Genomic DNA, 19,663 nt, shown 5'->3' with positions numbered 1-19,663 from the left:
AGTGCAATGGCACAATCTCGGCTCACTGCAACCTCCACCTCCTGGGTTCAAGCGATTCTCCTGCCTCAGCCTCCCGAGTAGCTGGGATTACAGTCATGCACCACCACGCCTGGCTAATTTTGTACTTTTAGTAGAGACAGGGTTTCTCCATGTTGGTCAGGCTGGTCTTGAACTCCCAACCTCAGGTGATCCATCCACCTCAGCATCCCAAAGTGCTGGGATTACAGGCGTGAGCCACCGTGCCCAGCTTGATCTTTCCTTTTCGTAACACATGTAAATGATCTCTCAGGCATGAAATAGACCAAGGCCTGTTAGAGACAGTTGACCAAATCCATGTGACCCCAGCTAAGAGGCAGTGCCATGTGGAAAGTCTGGGCTTTGCTGGCCGAAGGAGAATTGTCCAACAGTCCTGGGTCTCATGAAATGATCCTATGTCTACTCTCTGGGTATGGATATGCACGAATACAGATGTGTAGTCCAATTCCAGAGCTGGCAGAGGTCCTGTCACCTGTGTCACAGGAATACGAGTGTCCTCCTGCATGTCTCAGAGCATACGCTGTTGAACTGAAGAATTTGGAGCACAATAGAGACATGTCACTCAATCTTATAATTTCTCTTATGTTCTCAGGTGACAGTGAACAACTAAGCCATGGGAAGATGGGTGAACCAGTCCTACACAGATGGCTTCTTCCTCTTGGGCATCTTTTCCCACAGTACTGCTGACCTTGTCCTCTTCTCCGTGGTTATGGCAGTCTTCACAGTGGCCCTCTGTGGGAATGTCCTCCTCATCTTCCTCATCTACCTGGACGCTGGACTTCACACCCCCATGTACTTCTTCCTCAGCCAGCTCTCCCTCATGGACCTCATGTTGGTCTGTAACATTGTGCCAAAGATGGCAGCCAACTTCCTGTCTGGCAGGAAGTCCATCTCCTTTGTGGGCTGTGGCACACAAATTGGCTTTTTTGTCTCTCTTGTGGGATCTGAGGGGCTCTTGCTGGGACTCATGGCTTATGACCGCTACGTGGCCGTTAGCCACCCACTTCACTATCCCATCCTCATGAATCAGAAGGTCTGTCTCCAGATTACTGGGAGCTCCTGGGCCTTTGGGATAATAGATGGAGTGATTCAGATGGTGGCAGCCATGAGCTTACCTTACTGTGGCTCAAGGAGCGTGGATCACTTTTTCTGTGAGGTACAAGCTTTATTGAAGCTGGCCTGTGCAGACACTTCCCTTTTTGACACCCTCCTCTTTGCTTGCTGTGTCTTCATGCTTCTCCTTCCCTTCTCCATCATCATGGCCTCCTATGCTTGCATCCTAGGGGCTGTGCTCCGAATACGCTCTGCTCAGGCCTGGAAAAAAGCCCTGGCCACCTGCTCCTCCCACCTAACAGCTGTCACCCTCTTCTATGGGGCAGCCATGTTCATGTACCTGAGGCCTAGGCGCTACCGGGCCCCTAGCCATGACAAGGTGGCCTCTATCTTCTACACAGTCCTTACTCCCATGCTGAACCCCCTCATTTACAGCTTGAGGAATGGGGAGGTGATGGGGGCACTGAGGAAGGGACTGGACCGCTGCAGGATTGGCAGCCAGCACTGAACCCCAGAGTCTGGTGCCTGCTGTGCCCCTTCTTGCCTGTGTCACATTGGGAAGTCACTCAACCTTTGTGAGTGTCTGTTTCCATTCACCTGTTGGTGGTCATTGGATGGTTTATAGGTTTTGACCATCGTAAGAAAAGCCATTATGAACATTTCTGTACCAAAAAAAAAAAAAAAAGGATAAAAAGATAATCAGGACACCCGTGCTCTGAGGGATTTTGTAAAGATCACAATGTGTCAGTCTAAAGCTCCATGAAGAAGCAACGGCTGCTATTATTGTCATTGTTGATTGTTTATGACATCCTTGGACTAAATTTACTCTATTTTTTATTTTCTTTATTTTTTGTGTTTTTCTGCCCTTTAATGCTATATTTCTTAATTCTTCTTGGTAATAGCTGTCTTTTATTGGATGCTTACTAAGTTCTACGTTCCGGTTCCTTTTCTATTCTTTCTAAATTATTTAATTGATGACTTAGACTAACAAATGTGGATATCTTAAGTGGAAACTTTCTAAATGGCAGAAATTGAGTCCCTATAACTCTTCTTGGACAGTCCTTTGCCTTTTTCTATGTTCAATTAGAGGCTTTATAAAACCTCCTTTAAGTAATAAAAATAAATCCCTGCAGTTTAGTAGTTATCCTCGTGGGGGGAATATCTTGTTTTTTTGTGTGTGTTATGAAAGGAGGATATCTTGGGCCCCCAAAATCACGAGGATAAAGGGAAAAGTCAAGGTGGGAACTGCTCAGGGCAAACCTGCCTCCCATTCTTTCAAAGTCGCCCTCTGCTCACTGAGATAGATGCATCTTCTGATTGACTCCTTTGGAGAGGCTCATCAGAAACTCAAAAGACTGCAACCATTTGTCTCTCACCTACCTGTGACCTGGAAGCCCCCTCCCTGCTTCGAGTTGTCCCCGCCTTTCTGGATGGAACCAGTGTATTTCTTACACACATTGATTGATGTCTCATGTCTCCCTAAAATGTATAAAACCAAGCGTGCCCTGACCACCTTGGGCACGTGTCGTCAGGACCTCCGGAGGGCCGCGTCACGGGTGTGCGTCCTCAACCTTGACAAAATAAACTTTCTAAATTAACTGATACCTGTCTCAAATGTTGGGGGTTCACAGTGTATTACCAGTACCAGACCCTGTGCCTTATAAATAGCAGTTGCTCATTAAAACATTATTGAATGAATGCAAGAAGAGAGCATCAAGTGAGGTAATATAAATGGAAGCATTTTAAAAGCACTGTTCACATGTCAAGTTTGCAGTGGCAGCTGTGATTCATTTTAGCACTTCAAGTTCTTTAACGGTTTAAAACTGTATCTCTCTTGGAGCATGAAGACTGGAAAAGAAATAAGGAGATAAACTGAGCCATTATTTTGAAACTTATATATCAGTCAGGGTCCATTTAGGAACAAAATCACATCAGTTATTTTAAGAGAAAGTTTAACGTAAAGAATTGCTGGCCAGGCACGGTGGCTCACACCTGTAATGCCAGCCCTTTGAGAGGCTGAGGCAGAGGGATCACTTGAGGCCAGGAGTACAAGACCAGCCTGGTCCTAGCTACTGCAGTGTGAGCTACTTGGGAGGCTAAGGAGGGAGGACGGCTTGAGCCCAGGAGTTCAAGGCTACAGTAAGAGAACTGCACCACTGACTGCACTCTAGCCTGGGTGACAGAGCGAGACCCCGTGTCTAAAAAAACACAAAAATTAAACAAAATTGCTAACCAGATGCTGGAGAACTGAATGGCCAAAACAAGAACACTAGGGATCCTTGGAGCTCAAACATCTGGGGGCAGGCAGTGACCATGGCGTCCCGAGCTCAGCAGAGGCCCTGGAGAAGCATCTCCCTGACCTTGGAGGGCTGCCTGGCCCTACCTTGTGGTACCCCCGGAGCACGGGGGCCGGCGGGGGAGAAGAAGCGGCGTCCAAAGCTGGGCCCAGGCTTCCGAGGAGCAGCTGCTGTGAGGTTGCTCCTGACACTCTAGGTGTTCAGAGAGGGCCTCAGGTCCCGGCTGCTGACGCGTGGGGGCCAGTCGGCTGCTGCGTGTTTTTCTAAGGGCAGGATGAGACGAGTGCGGAAGTGTGAAAGTAAAATCTGCAGCATGGAGCCAACTTCCAGGATGAAGAAACATTGCTGGGACGATTTCGACAGGAAAAAACAGGAAGTCATGAGGATTGGTTTCTTTCCGCTCTTGCTGGCTGACAGCCTCCTTCTAGTGTCCTCCTGGCGGAGCCTGATGGGCCCCGACAGCACATCAGCCCTCGCATCACAACTCAGATGACAGGAGTGTGGGCTGCAGGCTGAGGCAACTGCTTAAAAGCGGGTGCAGGTCCCTCCTGTGGCCATTCAGTGTCCACACAGCATTTCACTCACAGCTGAACTTCCACTAAACAGCAGGGACATTTTGCTTTTCCTAAGAATGTGTCCGCGTCCACACACGCTGCCCTTCGGCAGCCGTGGCACCGCCTGTGGGCACTGTCATCCCTCATGTACAGTCACGATCTTGACTGAACGGTAGCCTCCACCACCAGGGGTATGTAAAGCAATAAGAGGAGGGGGAGAGGACAAATTAGCTTCCACACAGGGACACACACACACACCCCCCAACATGGCAAATGATCATGAAGACATCATTGGTATTTAGAACCTTCTTCTTCACTTTGGATTCCCTATGTCCTTTGCCCCCGTCTTTCCAGGGTCTTGTTTCTGAACTGACACTGTAAAAGAGTTGGTGTCGTAATGAGAACACCTGCTTCCGGGCGATGGACTAACACAGGACCTGTCAGCTCCACAGACATAAGCCCATCACTGCCCTTCTTCTGCTAGAAAACAAGTTCCTTGATCAGAAGAGATGCTGTGCAGAACACTCTGGGGTATCTGAGGCATTCTGCACATAGATGGTGGTGCTGTCAGATGTGCGTGGGCAGGGAAGGCAAATTCAAATCTAGAAAAGGTGTCTATCGCAGTGAGGTCAAATTGCTATGCCGTTTGTGACAAAAGGGATCCAATATAAAAGCCTGCTTCTAGGAGGCTAGTAGCAAAAGGAAAGGTGCCATGTTGGGGCCCAGAATGAGTTTCTGCTGATGGAAGGTTGGCCACTCAGTGGTAGTGGTAACCAGGTCAGCTTGGTGAGGACCCATCCGTGTTGGTGCACCTGTGCATGACCTCTGTCCCTACAACCGCAACCACTTTGTCCATAGTCCACTGAGCAAGCATCCGAGTTGTTCCACAAAACATGGTGTTCTATGGCATGTTAAGATGATTAAGATCTCTGTGGATTATATTACACAGGAGGAGAAATGATGGAGTCCTGAGGCAAGATTGTTGAGATGCACTGTTGTGGCCCTGGAATGTACACAGCTGCTTTTTGTGGGCCTTACAACTTGTTATAGAGGAAGAATACTTTTTCATGTCAATAAGTGCATATTAGGGCCAGGGGTGGTGGCTCATGCCTATAAACCCAGCACTTTGGGAGGCCAAAGCAGGTGAATCACTTAAGGTCAGGAGTTCAAGGCCAGCCTGGCCAATATGGTGAAACCCCGTCTCTACTAAAAATACAAAAATTAGCCAGGCATGGTGGTGGGCAGGCGCCTGTAATCCCAGCTATTCCGGAGGCTGAGGCAGGAGAATTGCTTGAACTCGGGAGGCGGAGGTTGCAGTGAGCAGAGAGTACACCATTGCACTCCAGCCTGGGCATCAGAGACTGTATCTCAAAAAAAAAACAAAAAATCTGAATATTAGGTATAAAAGGCTATGCTGATTTGTTCCACTAAGGATGACCACATCTGTAATAGCCACTGTGGTTAGAGTCACCGTCTGATTAACTGCACAATAATGCACAATAATTTTCCATCTGGGTCATGGGCGATAATTCATTTTAGAATTATTTTTAAATGAATATATACTGTAAGTCTTCTCAACCTTCACCCAAACACATCTGTGATCATCTACTAGAGCAACCATGCATAGGAGAAGAAAAAATATTCAAAGCTTTTAGGAATTAAAATTATTCTCTATTAACTTTTTCAAAAAAAAGTCCACCTGGAAAACCTGCTGATCAAACAAGGCCAAGTTTATTCCTTATGCAGAAAAGGTAAACACCACCATGACCACGTTCCGCAGTATTTCAGAAGTGGAAGATCAAGGGTAGATGTGCATGAGTGTTAGGATCTGGATTTGAGAAGTTGGAAGTGGCTTGGTGGGCATCAGATGTGAGCAGTCTTAATGAGAAAACAGTTGTCTGATAAGCAGTATTCTGGTTTTGTGCCACTGCACTCCAGCCTGGGTAACAAAGCATAACCCTGTCTCAAAAACAGACAAACAAACAAATTACAGGATGACAAGTGTGAGCCATCCTCCCCGGCTGAAATTTTAAATATTTTAATTTTTACAGATTGGGTCTTTCTTTGTTGCCCAGGCTGGAATGCAGTGGTGCAGTCATAGCTCTCTGCAGCATCAAACTCCTGGGCTCGAGTGATCCTCCCACCTCCGCCTTCCAGGTAGCTGGGATTACAGGCATGAGCCACCATGCCTAGCTTAAAGCAATTTTTCATATTCACACAGGCAGGAAACACTGACCACCTGATTGGAATGAAGATTTGTCACATGTATGATGCAAAATCTCCCCATAAGTTGAATGAACAACTTGATGGGAAAGGATTTGGTAAGGAAGTTGGAAAAAAAAAAAACTTGCCTGTGAATATTTTAAACCATTATTATAGAAAACTTTAAGCATACACAAAAGGGAAGCAAGTATTACAAAGTCCCACGTCGCCTCACACGCAAAACGTTCCCGGTTCAAAACCAGGCAGAAACGGCTCCTTCCGCTTTTTCCTTCATTACTTCGCATTTATGACATTAGGGACTAGAACATCCCACTGCTATCTCCACCTGGTTACAGAGGCGCAAGGAGAAAAAGGCATCTACACCGTTGCCTTCCCACATCAACCATCAGCACCTTTGAAGAACTGAGCCCACCTCACTTGCTGTGGACACTGCAAGGATGACCTCGGCACAGAGCCCGCCCACTCCACAGCTGCACACTGCCAGATGGAATCCCAGACCTGCTCTGTGACTGCAGGTGAGCAGGGACCTTAGAGATCATCTCATTCACCCTCTCATTTTGTTGATGTGAAACAGGCTCAGAGATGGGAGTGGCTGGCCTGTGGTCACAGAGCAGGTCCCTAAACTGTGCCCAGGACCCATGTTGGCACAGCCTCTAGGCTCATGCAACACTGGAACTGAATCCAAATGGATTTCCAAAGGGCAAAGGCAAAGCTAACCTGGTTGCTTCTCCTGGATTCATTGGAACAACCAGCCAAGCAGCCCCAGAAGATCACTTCCTTCCACCTTTTGCCTAAAGTGGCACAGGATGGTCCCACTTGTGAAACCCTCCAGAGCCTCCCTTTGCCGTCTGGACTCTGCCTCGCTGCTCAGCTGGAGTCCTGAGGCCTGAAAGACATTGCTGGCGCTGAATTGCGTCCCCCTCAAAATTCATATCTTAGAGCTCCAACCCCTAGGACCTCAAAATGTGACTGAATTTGGAGATAGGGTCTTTAAAGAGGTGATTATACCAAAATGAGGTCACTAGGGTGGGCCCAAATCCAATTTGACTGGTGTCCTTATAAGAGGAAATTTGGACAGAGCCATTCTACAGGAGGGACCAGGACCTCCAGGGGTTGTGAAACTCAAACTCTGAGAGCCAGCGGAGGAGCTGACCTGCCCAGGCGGCCCCTGCAGAGGGCCAGCACGCTCAGCACCACGACCCTCCTGCAGCCCCGCGTGCTCATCAACAGAAGCTTTTCTCTCCTTAGATTATAAAAGACAGCTGTAGAAAATAAAAGCCAGTGCCCCCATCTCCTCAAGGACCAGGACTTTGCACATTACACACAAAACACAGCGCACACATTGGCCCCTCCTGCGGACACACACTATTGGGTGGATGCACCCGTGTTGACCATAAACTGGATCCTATGACGGATCCTCATTTCGTTTCTGTAACATGCACTTTTCGTTTTTTAAACTCATCTATTGGCAAGGTCTCTATTCCGGCAGTTTTGGATTGGATGACTTCCATCACGCCCCTCCCAGCTTCAGTCTCGCGGTGGTCGCTCATCTCCTTCATTTACTTGGCATCTCCTTAAATTTACTCATATGTTTATCATTTATACAATTACTTTAGCTTAATTACAAGCAACACTAGCAAGAACTTCAAGTTTCAAGGTGCAAGTTACCTGCCCGCCAAGGCTGCATTAAAGCCTTATGTGAACATTATTATGCTCTGGGCCACAGGAATCATTTTGCACACTGCAACTGTCACTCAGCTGATCCCTAGGAAACACTAACTGCCTCTTTGCTGTGTTTGGGGGTCTGTTTTTATGGTTTAGCATTCCATAACAGCTTTATTGGGGCACAGTTCAATACAATAAAATCCACTCATTGTAAGTTTACAGCTCAATGATTTTTAGTCACCGCATAGGATTCTGCAACCATCACTACAATCCACTGTTAAAACAGTTCCTTTGCCAGAAAAATTTCCTGCATCCCCATCTGCAGCTAACCCTGGCTCTCAGCCTCCAACCTAGACAACCAGTGATCTGGTTTCTGTCTGTATTGATCTGCCTTTCCTGTAAATTTCATATAAATTCCATTCATATAAACGATATGAGTGGAATTGCTATGTTGTAAGTTTCACTTTGCTATACCAAAAGGTTAAGCATACGGTTACTATACAACCCATCAACTCCAGTCCTCGGTATATACACAAGATAATTGAAAACGTGTTTATGTAAAGAATTGTACTCAACTGTTTATGGTATCATTGTTCATGATAGCCAAAAAGTGGAAACAACATAAATGTCCATCAGTTGATGAATGGATAAACCAAATGTGTACTGAAGCGGCCTCGTTGTCTGGGATAATACTCAAGGTTCATTGTCTCATGGTGATGGAGATCAAGGATGTGAACACACAAAGAGTGAGATTAAAAGCAGAAGTTTTTTTGTTTGTTTTGTTTTGTTTTGTTTTTGAGATGGAGTCTCACTCTATCACCCAGGCTGGAATGCAGTGGTGCCATCTCAGCTCACTGCAACCTCTGCCTCCCGGGTTCAAGCAATTCTCCTGCCTCAGCCTCCCAAGTAACTGGGATTACAGGCGTGTGCCACCACGCCCGGCTAGTTTTTGTATTTTTAGTAGAGATGGAGTTTCACCATGTTGGCCAGGCTGGTCTCGAACTCCTGACCTCCTGCCCACCTCAGCCTCCCAAAGTGCTGGGATTACAAGTGTGAGCCACCACACCTGGCCAAGAGCAGAAGTTTAATAGGTGAAAGAAAGATAACCACTCTGCTACAGAGAGGGGTCTCAGAAAAAATGGGCTCCTGGATCCACAGTGAAATGCAGGGGGTGTTACTGATGAGCTGGTGAGGAGGTGGTGTCTGATCTACATCAGGCAAGAAAAACTGGGTGGACCAGGCATGCCATTTGCATAGGCCACAAATCTCTGGTACTCCCCATACTAATCTTTTAGTACGCAGATGGGTTCTCTGCCTGAGCTGCCCTGTGTTCCCCATTTCTTTTCTTTTCTTTCTTTCTTTTTTTTTTTTTTTTTTTGCTAGTTTGTGTAATAATTTTACTGCATAAGAAATTCCAGAGATTGCATAAATCATTAGGTCAACAGCATGCAGAGAACAACAAAACAAAACATTGTTTGGATCAAATAAAAAACAGCAGGAACAACTCAATTCTTAAAAATACCATAAATGTGGCTCCATTTGAGAGAAAATTTTGCGTTTTCTGGATAGAGTAATTTCTGTAGTTTCATTAAGCAAAATGGAAAACAGCTTTTCAGTTAAAAACACTCAAAAGCAACTTGCACAGATATGTTGCCCTCTTTACCCTGGATGTAACAAACATAAAGATGTGAGGCTGCCTGCCCTTGCCTAAAGCATGGCTTGAACTTTCTATTGATAGTAATCGATTATGCATAACCACCTATGTATTGAAATTGCACAAGTCAGAGCATCCAAAACTACTGCAAGAGTCAATTTCTTCCTGTGGGGAACAGCATGTAGCTGTACTACATGTTAAAATTTCCATTCCTCGTTCGATTATTTGCCCTATTCCAGACATAAAAATACAAATAAATATTTTCTTACAAGCGAAGTTCACAGTATATTGCTTTAAAAAAAGAGAGATTAAAAAACAAGAATCTTATTTGCTTTTTCATTAAATAAAAATGCTAATATACAGACACATTCAATATTTATACAAATTGTAGGAGTCAGTCTATCCTTTCTTGGTCATAATTGAAGTTTAATAGTGCTAGTCCATGCACGAAAAGGCTCAGATCCCAAATGTATGTTCAATTCTACTAAAAGTTGCTCAAGATAATTTTTTTCTCTTTTTCTGTTTAATTAAAAAAGACAATTTTGGAATTTTAGAATTACATTTGAGTTGCCTGAAAAAATACAATTTCGATGAAAAATCATATCAAGCATTCAAGAGTATATTGCTGGTGCTATCATCTTTTTGCACCAAAAAAAATCGATAAAATAACATGTCTGAGACTTTTAAATGGTTAAATGTAACCACATACTATTAAAGATATGCCTCATGCACACACACACTCAGACTCCAAACATGAAGGAAAAAGGATCAGCGTCTTTCTTTTGCATTTGCGCTAGCTTTCTTCTTAGCAGGCCGTAATTCTCCTTAGTTCCTGATGCCGTGGGGTCAAGCTGCAAGGAGACTTCATAGCGTTTCTTGGCCGAGTCTAGGTGTCCCCAGCGATGATAAAGCACAGCCAAATTACCACGGTAACCTGCAGCATTTGGATTTGCTTTAATTGCCTTGAGGAGTAAGGCTTCCGATTCCCTGTATTTCTGGGATTTCCCCAGCACGTTTGCCAAGGAGAACATGAGTGATCATCAGGTATTAATTCCAGTGCGTCTCTTCCAACTGCCTCGGCTTGGGCTGCATTACCTGGGTCGTGAGCAGTGTAACCACGTTGTTCCAGGCCAGGCTGCGCGCTGGTTTCAGCTCGGTGCATTTCTCCACGTTCAAGGCGTCCACCTGGCGATTGAGATCAGCAGACGCCGGAGGCTGTAGTAACAATCTGGGTATTTCCTTCTGTTTACTCGCCGTCGGGTAACTTTGCTTGGCGGTTTCAAAGCGTTTCAGGCTGCTCCGCGCTGTGCCTAGACTCATCCACGCAGCGGCAAAGTCTGGCTGCATTTGAACAGCCAAAGACAGCAGCTCCTCAGCTTCCTGTAGCTCATTCCTTTCTTTTAAGACATTTGCAAGATTATTCACGGCATGAACATACTTGGGATTTAAGCTTACAGCTTCCCGGTAGTATCTGATGGCGCCCGTCTGGTTGCCTTTAGCAGCCAGGTTTCTGCCGATGTTGCAGTGAACAGCGCCTCTGAAAACCGCCCCTCGCTCCGCCACTCGCCGCCGCGCACCGCGCATCTCAGCCTCTCAGCATCTTGCTGAGTAGGATTCCCAGCACCACGGCAGCGAAGAGCTGCTTTTTCTCGGTGTGTTTGCGCAGGCTCCGAATCCAAAAAGCAGCATCACACAGCACCCCACGCTCGGGACCACGAAGCCCACTCGGAAGAACAGGTTACTTGCGGGGAGAAACGGGATAACGAGCAATCCCAGGCCCAGAGTAAGGATCCTTCTCTGGTGGCCGTCTGCAGAGCACAGGGCTTGGCGTATTAGGCCAATTGGGCAGAACCAGAGCGCTGCAAATGCAATTACCCTCCAGTCGCTGACGGACTTCATGAGGGGGCTGCAGCCCACTGACCAATCAAAACACAGCCACCAGGGACGCAGCAGCAGCCAGGCATTCAATGAATAGGAGTAATTGTCGTTTATGGCCCTCGCCAGCACGCGGTCAGCAAAGGAGGCCCAGTTGTCCTCCTCGGTGAAGGCCGGCGGGCCCGGGCCTATGATCCTCCAGCGCACGGAGAGCATCCCAGCCCCTCCGGAGGCGAGCAGGGTCATTCTGAAGAGGAGGCCCCGGTTCCTGAGCATGCCAAGATTCTCTCCTGACTTGTCCTTATGTGGTACCTTCTGGACAATTTCCAGAAGATTGAATTTGCCTCTCACCAAGATGTCAAACACCACGTTCAAACCCAGCACGGTGATCCCTTTCTCTTTGCACAGCATGGCCACTGCTCCCAGAAAGATGCTCAGCAGCACCCAGAAGGTGGAAGAACGTGCTGCCTCCTTGTTACTGTCTCTAAATGCTTTACAGTAGCCACGGAAGGATAACAAGAAGAGCAGCATGTTGCCCAGGTGGAAGAACGTGCTCCCTCCTTGTTACTGTCTCTAAATGCTTTACAGTAGCCACGGAAGAATAACAAGAAGAGCAGCGTGTTGCCCAGGTGGAAGAACGTGCTCCCTCCTTGTTACTGTCTCTAAATGCTTTACAGTAGCCACGGAAGGATAACAAGAAGAGCAGCATGTTGCCCAGGTGGAAGAACGTGCTCCCTCCTTGTTACTGTCTCTAAATGCTTTACAGTAGCCACGGAAGGATAACAAGAAGAGCAGCGTGTTGCCCAGGTGGAAGAATGTGCTCCCTCCTTGTTACTGTCTCTAAATGCTTTACAGTAGCCACGGAAGCATAACAAGAAGAACAGCGTGTTGCCCAGGTGGAAGAATGTGCTCCCTCCTTGTTACTGTCTCTAAATGCTTTACAGTAGCCACGGAAGAATAACAAGAAGAGCAGCGTGTTGCCCAGGTGGAAGAACGTGCTCCCTCCTTGTTACTGTCTCTAAATGCTTTACAGTAGCCACGGAAGCATAACAAGAAGAACAGCGTGTTGCCCAGGTGGAAGAACGTGCTCCCTCCTTGTTACTGTCTCTAAATGCTTTACAGTAGCCACGGAAGAATAACAAGAAGAGCAGCGTGTTGCCCAGGTGGAAGAACGTGCTCCCTCCTTGTTACTGTCCCTAAATGCTTTACAGTAGCCACGGAAGGATAACAAGAAGAGCAGCATGTTGCCCAGGTGGAAGAATGTGCTCCCTCCTTGTTACTGTCCCTAAATGCTTTACAGTAGCCGAGGAAAGAGAACAAGAAGAGCGTGTTGCCCATTTCTTTATTACTGTACATGTGGTAACCAAAAAAGGGAGGATGGAGCCTCCGTGTGGGACATGTCTGGCCCTTTTCTACTGGCACGGCTGCCAGCGTTCCCCCGTGCAGACTTCCAGCTGGCTTATCTCTATGTTTCAAGCTCGATTTTTCAGGCTGCTTTTTGTTAGAAAAGAAATGATTTTGGAGGCTGCTTTTTGTTAGAAGGGAAATTCTGCCAAGGACTCTTTTGCCCTCACTATCTGCCCAAATAATTTCTTTCTACCTCCCACATCAGTATATTCACACGATGCAATTTTTTTTTTTTTTTTTTTTTTTTTTTTTTTGAGAGAAGGCCTCACTCTGTTGCCCAGGCTGGAATTCAGTGGTGGACTCACAGCTCACCGCAACCTTAAACTCCTGGGCTCAATGTTCCTCCCACCTCAGCCTCCCAAGTAGCTGGGACCACAAGTGGGAGCCACCATACATGGCAATTTTTAAAATGTTTTCATAGACGCAGTGTTCCCCATCCCCCCACCCCCCACCCAGCAGGCTGAGTGAAACGAGCCTCTCCAGTTCCCACCCATGAAGGGGGTCAAAATCAAGGGAACAATCCCATCTCATCAGCAGGTCTGAGTTTTTTTCCCAGTTCCAAATTAAATCAGCCCCCTTTGTGGGTGAGACTACTGGTTTTCAAGGCCGGCCCAGCCTGGGATATCAGGGCAGGGTGCCAGAATGACAGCAGCTCCAGGCAAGAAGGCTGCAAAGTCCTGCTGTTCTAACTAGAAGTTCTGGCAGCTTTTTATTATGAGTATATGTTTCTCCATTTGATGATTTGCCTTTGGTCAATTTTGAGAGCTCTGAAATGATCGCTCTTGACAATTTTGTCCCATTTTATACTTTTGGGTGTGGGAACAGATTTGCCAGCTTCTGCCCTCTGCCATGCCTAGAGGCCCACACTTCACTATTTTTGAGTGTATAACGTGGATAGACCATGTGCTGTGTACCCACACCCCTAGTGATCACATGTGAATTGTTTCCTTCCAGGTTTCCTATACTATGGTGATGTAAGGAACAACCATACATGTCTTGGAGCATATATATAGATGTTTCTGCCATGAAAGCATAATCTTTGAAACATTAACAACACATATACATACTGTGTATCTCATCAATATGTCATGTACTTATACAGCAAACACACGCAAAGGCGTATAGCTCATTGATGAGGGAACTGTCAGGATGGCGAGTCTGAGTCATGGGGAGTTAGAGAAGTGGGGTTATGCCCTCAGGGAGGAAGAAGGATGGATATAAATGCTAAGTTTGATACAAAACAGGTTAATAAATTCCAAGGCAATAAACCTGTAGCTGCTGGGCTATCTTTTATACACAATAAGAATCATTTAGATCTCAACCCCACAGGGCTACACCTTATCATCCAATGTCTCAGCGAATTTTAACAAGTAGTAAACAGCAAGTCACAGAAAGCTACCTTCCCCTGTGGCTGAGGTTCTGCACGCAGCAGCAGCATCTCCTGGGAACTTGTTAGAAATGGAAATTCCTGGACCCCAGCCCAGCCCTAGCAAACAGACTCTGAGGGGGAGCCCAGAGATAGGCGTTTTTATTTATGTTTTATTTTTTTGAGACATGTTCTCCTCTGTGGCTCAGGCTGGAGTGCAGTGTCACAATCATAGCTCACTGCCGCTGTGGCTAAGTTTTTCTTTTATTTTTTGTGGAGACTAGGTTTTCCTCTTGTTTCCCGGGTGAGTCTTGAAATCCTGGCCTCAAGGGATCCTCTGGCCTGGACCTCCCAAAATGCTGGGATTATAGGCGTGAGCCACCGCGCCTGGCCTGAGATTTTAAGTATCTTAACACACTCTCAGCCAGGTGTGTGGCTCATGCCTGTAATCCCAGCACTTTGGGAGGCTGAGGCAAGTGGATCACTTGAGCCCAGGAGTTCAAGACCCACGTGGGCAACATGGGGAGACCCCGGTCTCTACGAAAAATACGAAAATTAGCCAGGTGTGGTGGCAAGCAGCTGTGGTCTCAGCTACTGGGAAGGCTGAGGCAGGAGAATTGTTTGAGCCTAGGAGGTCAAGGCTGTAGTGAGCTGAGATGGCAACACTGCACTCCAGCCTGAGGAGAGCCCCCTGCAGTAGGGAGGGGGCTGTTGCAGTAGGAGGTCCATCCTTTGACAGCAAGAACCCCTGTCCCAGGCTACAGAAAGGGCTTCACATTTGCAGGGAGGCGTCAGCAAGGCTAGAAAGACCGCGGCAGGTGGGGCGGGATGAGCAGTGACAGATGGGACAGTGCACCAGGGAGTGTTCCCTTGAAATTGAGATTCTGAGGAGGGGCTGTTAGAGGGGTTCCCATGCTGCTCAAGGTGGGCCAAGGTCACAGCCTGTGGGGAACCAGGAAGCCTGACTAAAGTATGGACAAGTCAACAGGCATTTTATCCAGATTGGTCAGTGCGGACAAACAGTTCAGCTAGTCACTCATGAGTTGAAGATCGGGAATTTGGAGGGTCTGGATCTGGCCTCATCGTTGGTCAACAGGGGTTCACCATCCTGCCTTATCCATGTGGCAGGGGAAAGGCCTACAGGAGGGTGGGGCATTTCTTCTATTTTCTTTTTAATAATTTCAACTTTTATTTCGGATTCAAGGGGTATATCTGCGGGTTTGTTACCTGGGTATATTGTGTGGTGCTGAGGTTTGGGGTATGAACGATCCCCTCACCCAGGTACTGAGCATAGCACCCTATAGTTTTACAACCCCTACCCTCTCCCTTCCTCCCTCCCCCCTAGGAGTCCCCAGCATCCCTTGTTGCCATCTTTACGTCCATGACTACCCAGTGTTTAGCTCCCACTTACAGGTGAGAACATGCAGTATTTGATTTTCTGTTCCTTCCTTAACTCACTTAGAATGATGGCTTCCACTGCATCCATGTTGCTGCAAAGGACATGATTTCATTCTTTTTGATGGTTGTGTCATATCCCATGGTGTCTTTGTATCACACTTTATGCAGTCCACCATGGATGGGCACCGTGGCTTCGCTATTGTGAACAGCACTGCGATGAAAATACAAGCGCCAGGTGTCTTTTTGGTGAAACAATTATTTCTTTTGGATGTAAACCCAGTAATGAGATTGCTGGGTCAAAGGGTAGTTCTAAGTTCCTCGAAAAATTTTCAAACTGCTTGAGAGGGTGGAGGATTTCTTAATAGTCGCCGTTTCCCAGGAGCTCAAGGCGCAGGTGGAAGTTTACTATTGTCAGCATCACACCTTGTTTATCCATTCTCCACTGATGGACATTGGGGAAGTTTCCAGTTTGGACGTCTATGCAATAGAACAGTGCTGCTGGGAAGGTTCTTGCACGGGTCTTTGGTGACCATAGTGGGGTGGATGCTGCGATGCCCCATGCAGATCCCTCCACCCAGACCAGACGCACCCCTCGATTGGGAGCACAGCCTGCACTGAACCCCTCTGTAGGCATTGCCCTGGGGAAAGGGAAATGCCTCACCCAGGGCCACGCCTCCTCCCTGGAAGCAGCCAGAACCCAAAGACTGATTGGAACAGGGGCACAAAGGCCAGGCCCTCCCACCTCAGCCTCACCTCCACTGGACGTTCCTGCAGGCCCCTCCCAGCAGCCCTGGGGTGGGCTGAGGCCTCAGTGGTAACTGTCTTGCCGCTCAGCTCCTCCCTCTGCCCAGTCATGCCTCCCTCCCTCCCTTGAAGATGCTGATCCCAACAGCACTCCCCCAAAACCTTCCTGCACATGAAGCTCTGCTTCAAGGCCGGGCACGATGGCCCTTGAATCCCACAACTTTGAGGGGCCAAGGCAGGTGAATTGCTTGAGCCCGGGAGTTCAAGACCAGCCTGCACAACGTGACAAAACCCCTTACTTACAAAACAACAACAGGAAAAAAAACACAGAAAAAAAATTAGCATGGCCTGGTGGTGTGTGCCTATAGTCTCAGCTCCTCGGAGGGCTGAGGTGGGAGGATTGCTTGAGGCTAGGAGGAGGAGGCTGCAGTGAGCTGTGATCCAGCCGCTGCATTCCAGTCTGGACAACAGAGCAAAACCCTTCCAAAAAACACAAACAAACAGAATGAAAAAACCAAGTCTCTGCTTCAGAGTCATCTGCTGGGAGCCCAACCTAAGGGGCGGGCGTGCGTTTCCAGTGGGCATCATGCAAGTCACGGTGCTGGGACGTTGTCTGCATGAGGTTCCCACTGTGGGTCGTTAGAGCCAGACCAGAGCATGCGTCCAGGTCAGCCCCAGCACACCCGAGGAGCCTCGGTGTCTTCACCAGTAAACAAGACAACAGAACCTACCGTGCAGTGACCACAAAGAGTCTAGGAGTTGGCACCTGCCGGCCCAGGGCACAGTAATTCAGGATTGCTAGGGTTAAGTATCGACACTGTCCCACACTGGCAGGTGGGCGTGGCCACGAGGGGTGCCTGGGGGGTGAGGGGCACTAGTACCTGAGGGTCTGTCTGGTGGGACCCTCCCACTTCCTACCCTGCCTGGTTTCCTCATCTGCAAATGAGCTGATCATAGAATCTTCTTTCTAGGTCTGGACTGAGGGCCAAGTGCATGGAGATTGTGAAGGAGCGTGCGGAACTGGGTGGGCCTACTGAGCGCTTGGAAAGGGCAGCTTCCTCCAGGGCAAGCCTGTCTCCCAGGGTCTGGAGGGCCTCGGGGCTGCAAACCACCCCCTCAAATCAGCCTCCTCTGATGGGCTCGGGAGGCACCTAGTGCTCCACCCAGACGGGGTCTTCTGGGAGAGGGGTGAAGGGGGTTGTTGGGACCCCATCTGGCAGTTGAGAAACTTGCAAAATATCAGCCTACAATGAAGTCTTTGGGGCTCAAACTCAGAAGAGATCATGTAGCTGGTGGAAGGCAGCTGAGTTTTGGAGTCAGGACACCTGCACCTGAATTCCACTTGTATTTATGTCACCTCTTAGCTGTGTGACTGCAGGCAAGTTAAATGCCTCCATCAAGCGTACAAGGATAATGAAGCCTACCACATGGGGTTTTAGTTAAGATTAGAGTCTGGAAGTTCACGGTGAATGCCTGGCGTGTAGCAGGTGCTTAGATAAGGAGCAGCTAGCACTAACAAGCATCAGGATTTTTTTTTTTATATAGGATGTAAATTTTCAGATCCAAATGCCAGCACATGCATTCTGGCCAATGGAACATAAGGAAAATATTTTGCATTGAGGCGATACTACGAAAGCCAGGACACAAGGTCACAGGGATCAACCAGGGGCCACAACAACTTCTGAAAAAAATAAGTTTTTAAAGAGCAGCCCTGACATTTGGAAGCTGGCGTGGCACTCACAGCCGCAGCATGCTGTTCTCCTGCTGGACATAAGCAGCCCCACAGAACGCCAGCCCCAGACAGAGCTTGGAGACAAAGATGAAAGGAGACCAAGCCAGGCCACTTCATCACCGTATCTAAGCACAGATGGGAGCAAGTTGACTGCACCACCCACAAAGCAGCAAACACCCACTCCCAGCCGAAACCTGTGGCTGTTACGTCTTTGCCAATTACAGCTTTATCTTCCCTCTAGTCTTCCCTTCTCATAGGTTAGATATCGTTTATCGAGACACCCAGTCATGGAACCGCCCTCACTTTCTAACAGCATCCAGTTTAAAGCAAACTCAGACCCTGCCCGCAAATGCCCAGCTAAAGTCCAAATCCTATTAATGCCTTCTAAGACCGTCTTCCCGGGAGACACCCACAATTCCCTGAAGTGTGTGTTCTCCTTCACTGCAATGAGCGATAATCTGTACTTGTTCAACTGCCTGTGCGTCCCTGGTGGTCTTTGGCCGGAGGCTGCTTGTACGTCCCTGGTGGTCTTTGGCTGTAGGGCGTCAATAGTTCCTAAGCTTCGGGAAGTATTATATGTTCGCTGCTTTCGATATCCCTTATCTGTTACTCATTAATGATCAGTTGTTCAAAATGACGTGCAAAAAAGCCAGTGGGGTGGGGTGGCGCATGCCTGTATTCCCAGCTACTGCTTGAGCCCGGGAGTTGGGGTACAGCCTGCGCAATGCGGCAAGACCCCATCTCTAATAATAAACCACAACCTCTCCTTACTCAGTGAAGTCCCATAGACTTGTCCAGAGCACTGAAGAGGCTGTGTCCTCTCAGAAGGGTGGGCTGCAGCTTTGGAAAGAGACAGAAAGGAGGCGGAGCTCCTACAGACACCCAAGGAGGCAGGCACAGCAGGGGTGCCCTGGAAGCAACACCCAAGGAATCCTAAGAAAGGAATGATGGATCTGCTGCCCCTGCCTGGTTCCTTGCATGGTCTTGTTCATCACTGGACATTCCTGTGAAATTGCACCAAGTGACCCATCTAAAACTCAGTCACAGCCTGCGGCTTTTGTGGCAGCCATGATGAAGGCCAGACAGGCTCTAGGGGTGCAGTGGTGAGCAGACAGGCCAGGTCCCTGTGGTCATAAGCTTACAGTCTAAGGGCAGGAGACAGTGATGAACCAAGTGTTACAGTTTAACTTTATCACTGTTAAAAATTAAGGGACGGCCAGGTGCAGTGGCTCACACCTGCAATCCCAGCACTTTGGGAGGCCAAGGTGGGCAGATCACTTGAGGTCAGGAGTTCAAGACCAGCCAGCCAATATGGCAAAACCCATCTCTACTAAAAATACAAAAATTTGCGAGGCGTGGTGGTGTGCACCTGTAATCCCAGCTACTCAGGAGGCTGAGGCAGGAGAATCTCTTGAACCTGGGAGACAGAGGTTGTAATGAGCTGAGATCACAGCACTGCACTCCAGCCTGGGTGACAGAGCGAGACACTATCTCAAAAAAAAAGAAAAATTAAGGGACAACCTCAGTGAAAATATTTGCAACACATATAACAGATTAGGAGATAATACACACATTACATATAAAATATAACAAATGTCTGGAATAAGTAAATATTTATATTTCTATATTAAACACATGTAAAGAACTTCTAAAAATTGG

At 47.8% G+C, this 19,663-nt stretch overlaps 1 protein-coding gene and 1 pseudogene across 1 annotated transcript; one reads left to right on the top strand and one right to left on the bottom strand.

Moving 5' to 3' along the window:
• The first annotated feature begins 637 nt into the window (after positions 1-637).
• Positions 638-1,898, top strand: OR2V1 (olfactory receptor family 2 subfamily V member 1). The gene has a single exon (XM_016953414.4). The coding sequence runs from the start codon at positions 650-652 to the stop codon at positions 1,595-1,597; it is 948 nt and encodes a 315-aa protein (XP_016808903.2). The 5' UTR covers positions 638-649; the 3' UTR covers positions 1,598-1,898.
• An 8,742-nt stretch (positions 1,899-10,640) lies between these two features.
• On the bottom strand, positions 10,641-11,768 carry LOC471779 (protein O-mannosyl-transferase TMTC4-like; annotated as a pseudogene).
• Between the last annotated feature and the right edge of the window lie 7,895 nt (positions 11,769-19,663).

The sequence above is a fragment of the Pan troglodytes genome, chromosome 4, assembly GCF_028858775.2.
Source record: "Pan troglodytes isolate AG18354 chromosome 4, NHGRI_mPanTro3-v2.0_pri, whole genome shotgun sequence".
Classification (NCBI taxonomy): Eukaryota; Metazoa; Chordata; class Mammalia; order Primates; family Hominidae; genus Pan; species Pan troglodytes.
The sequence above is the reverse complement of the archived record's forward strand: the minus strand, read 5'-3'. Positions and strand labels throughout refer to the sequence as shown.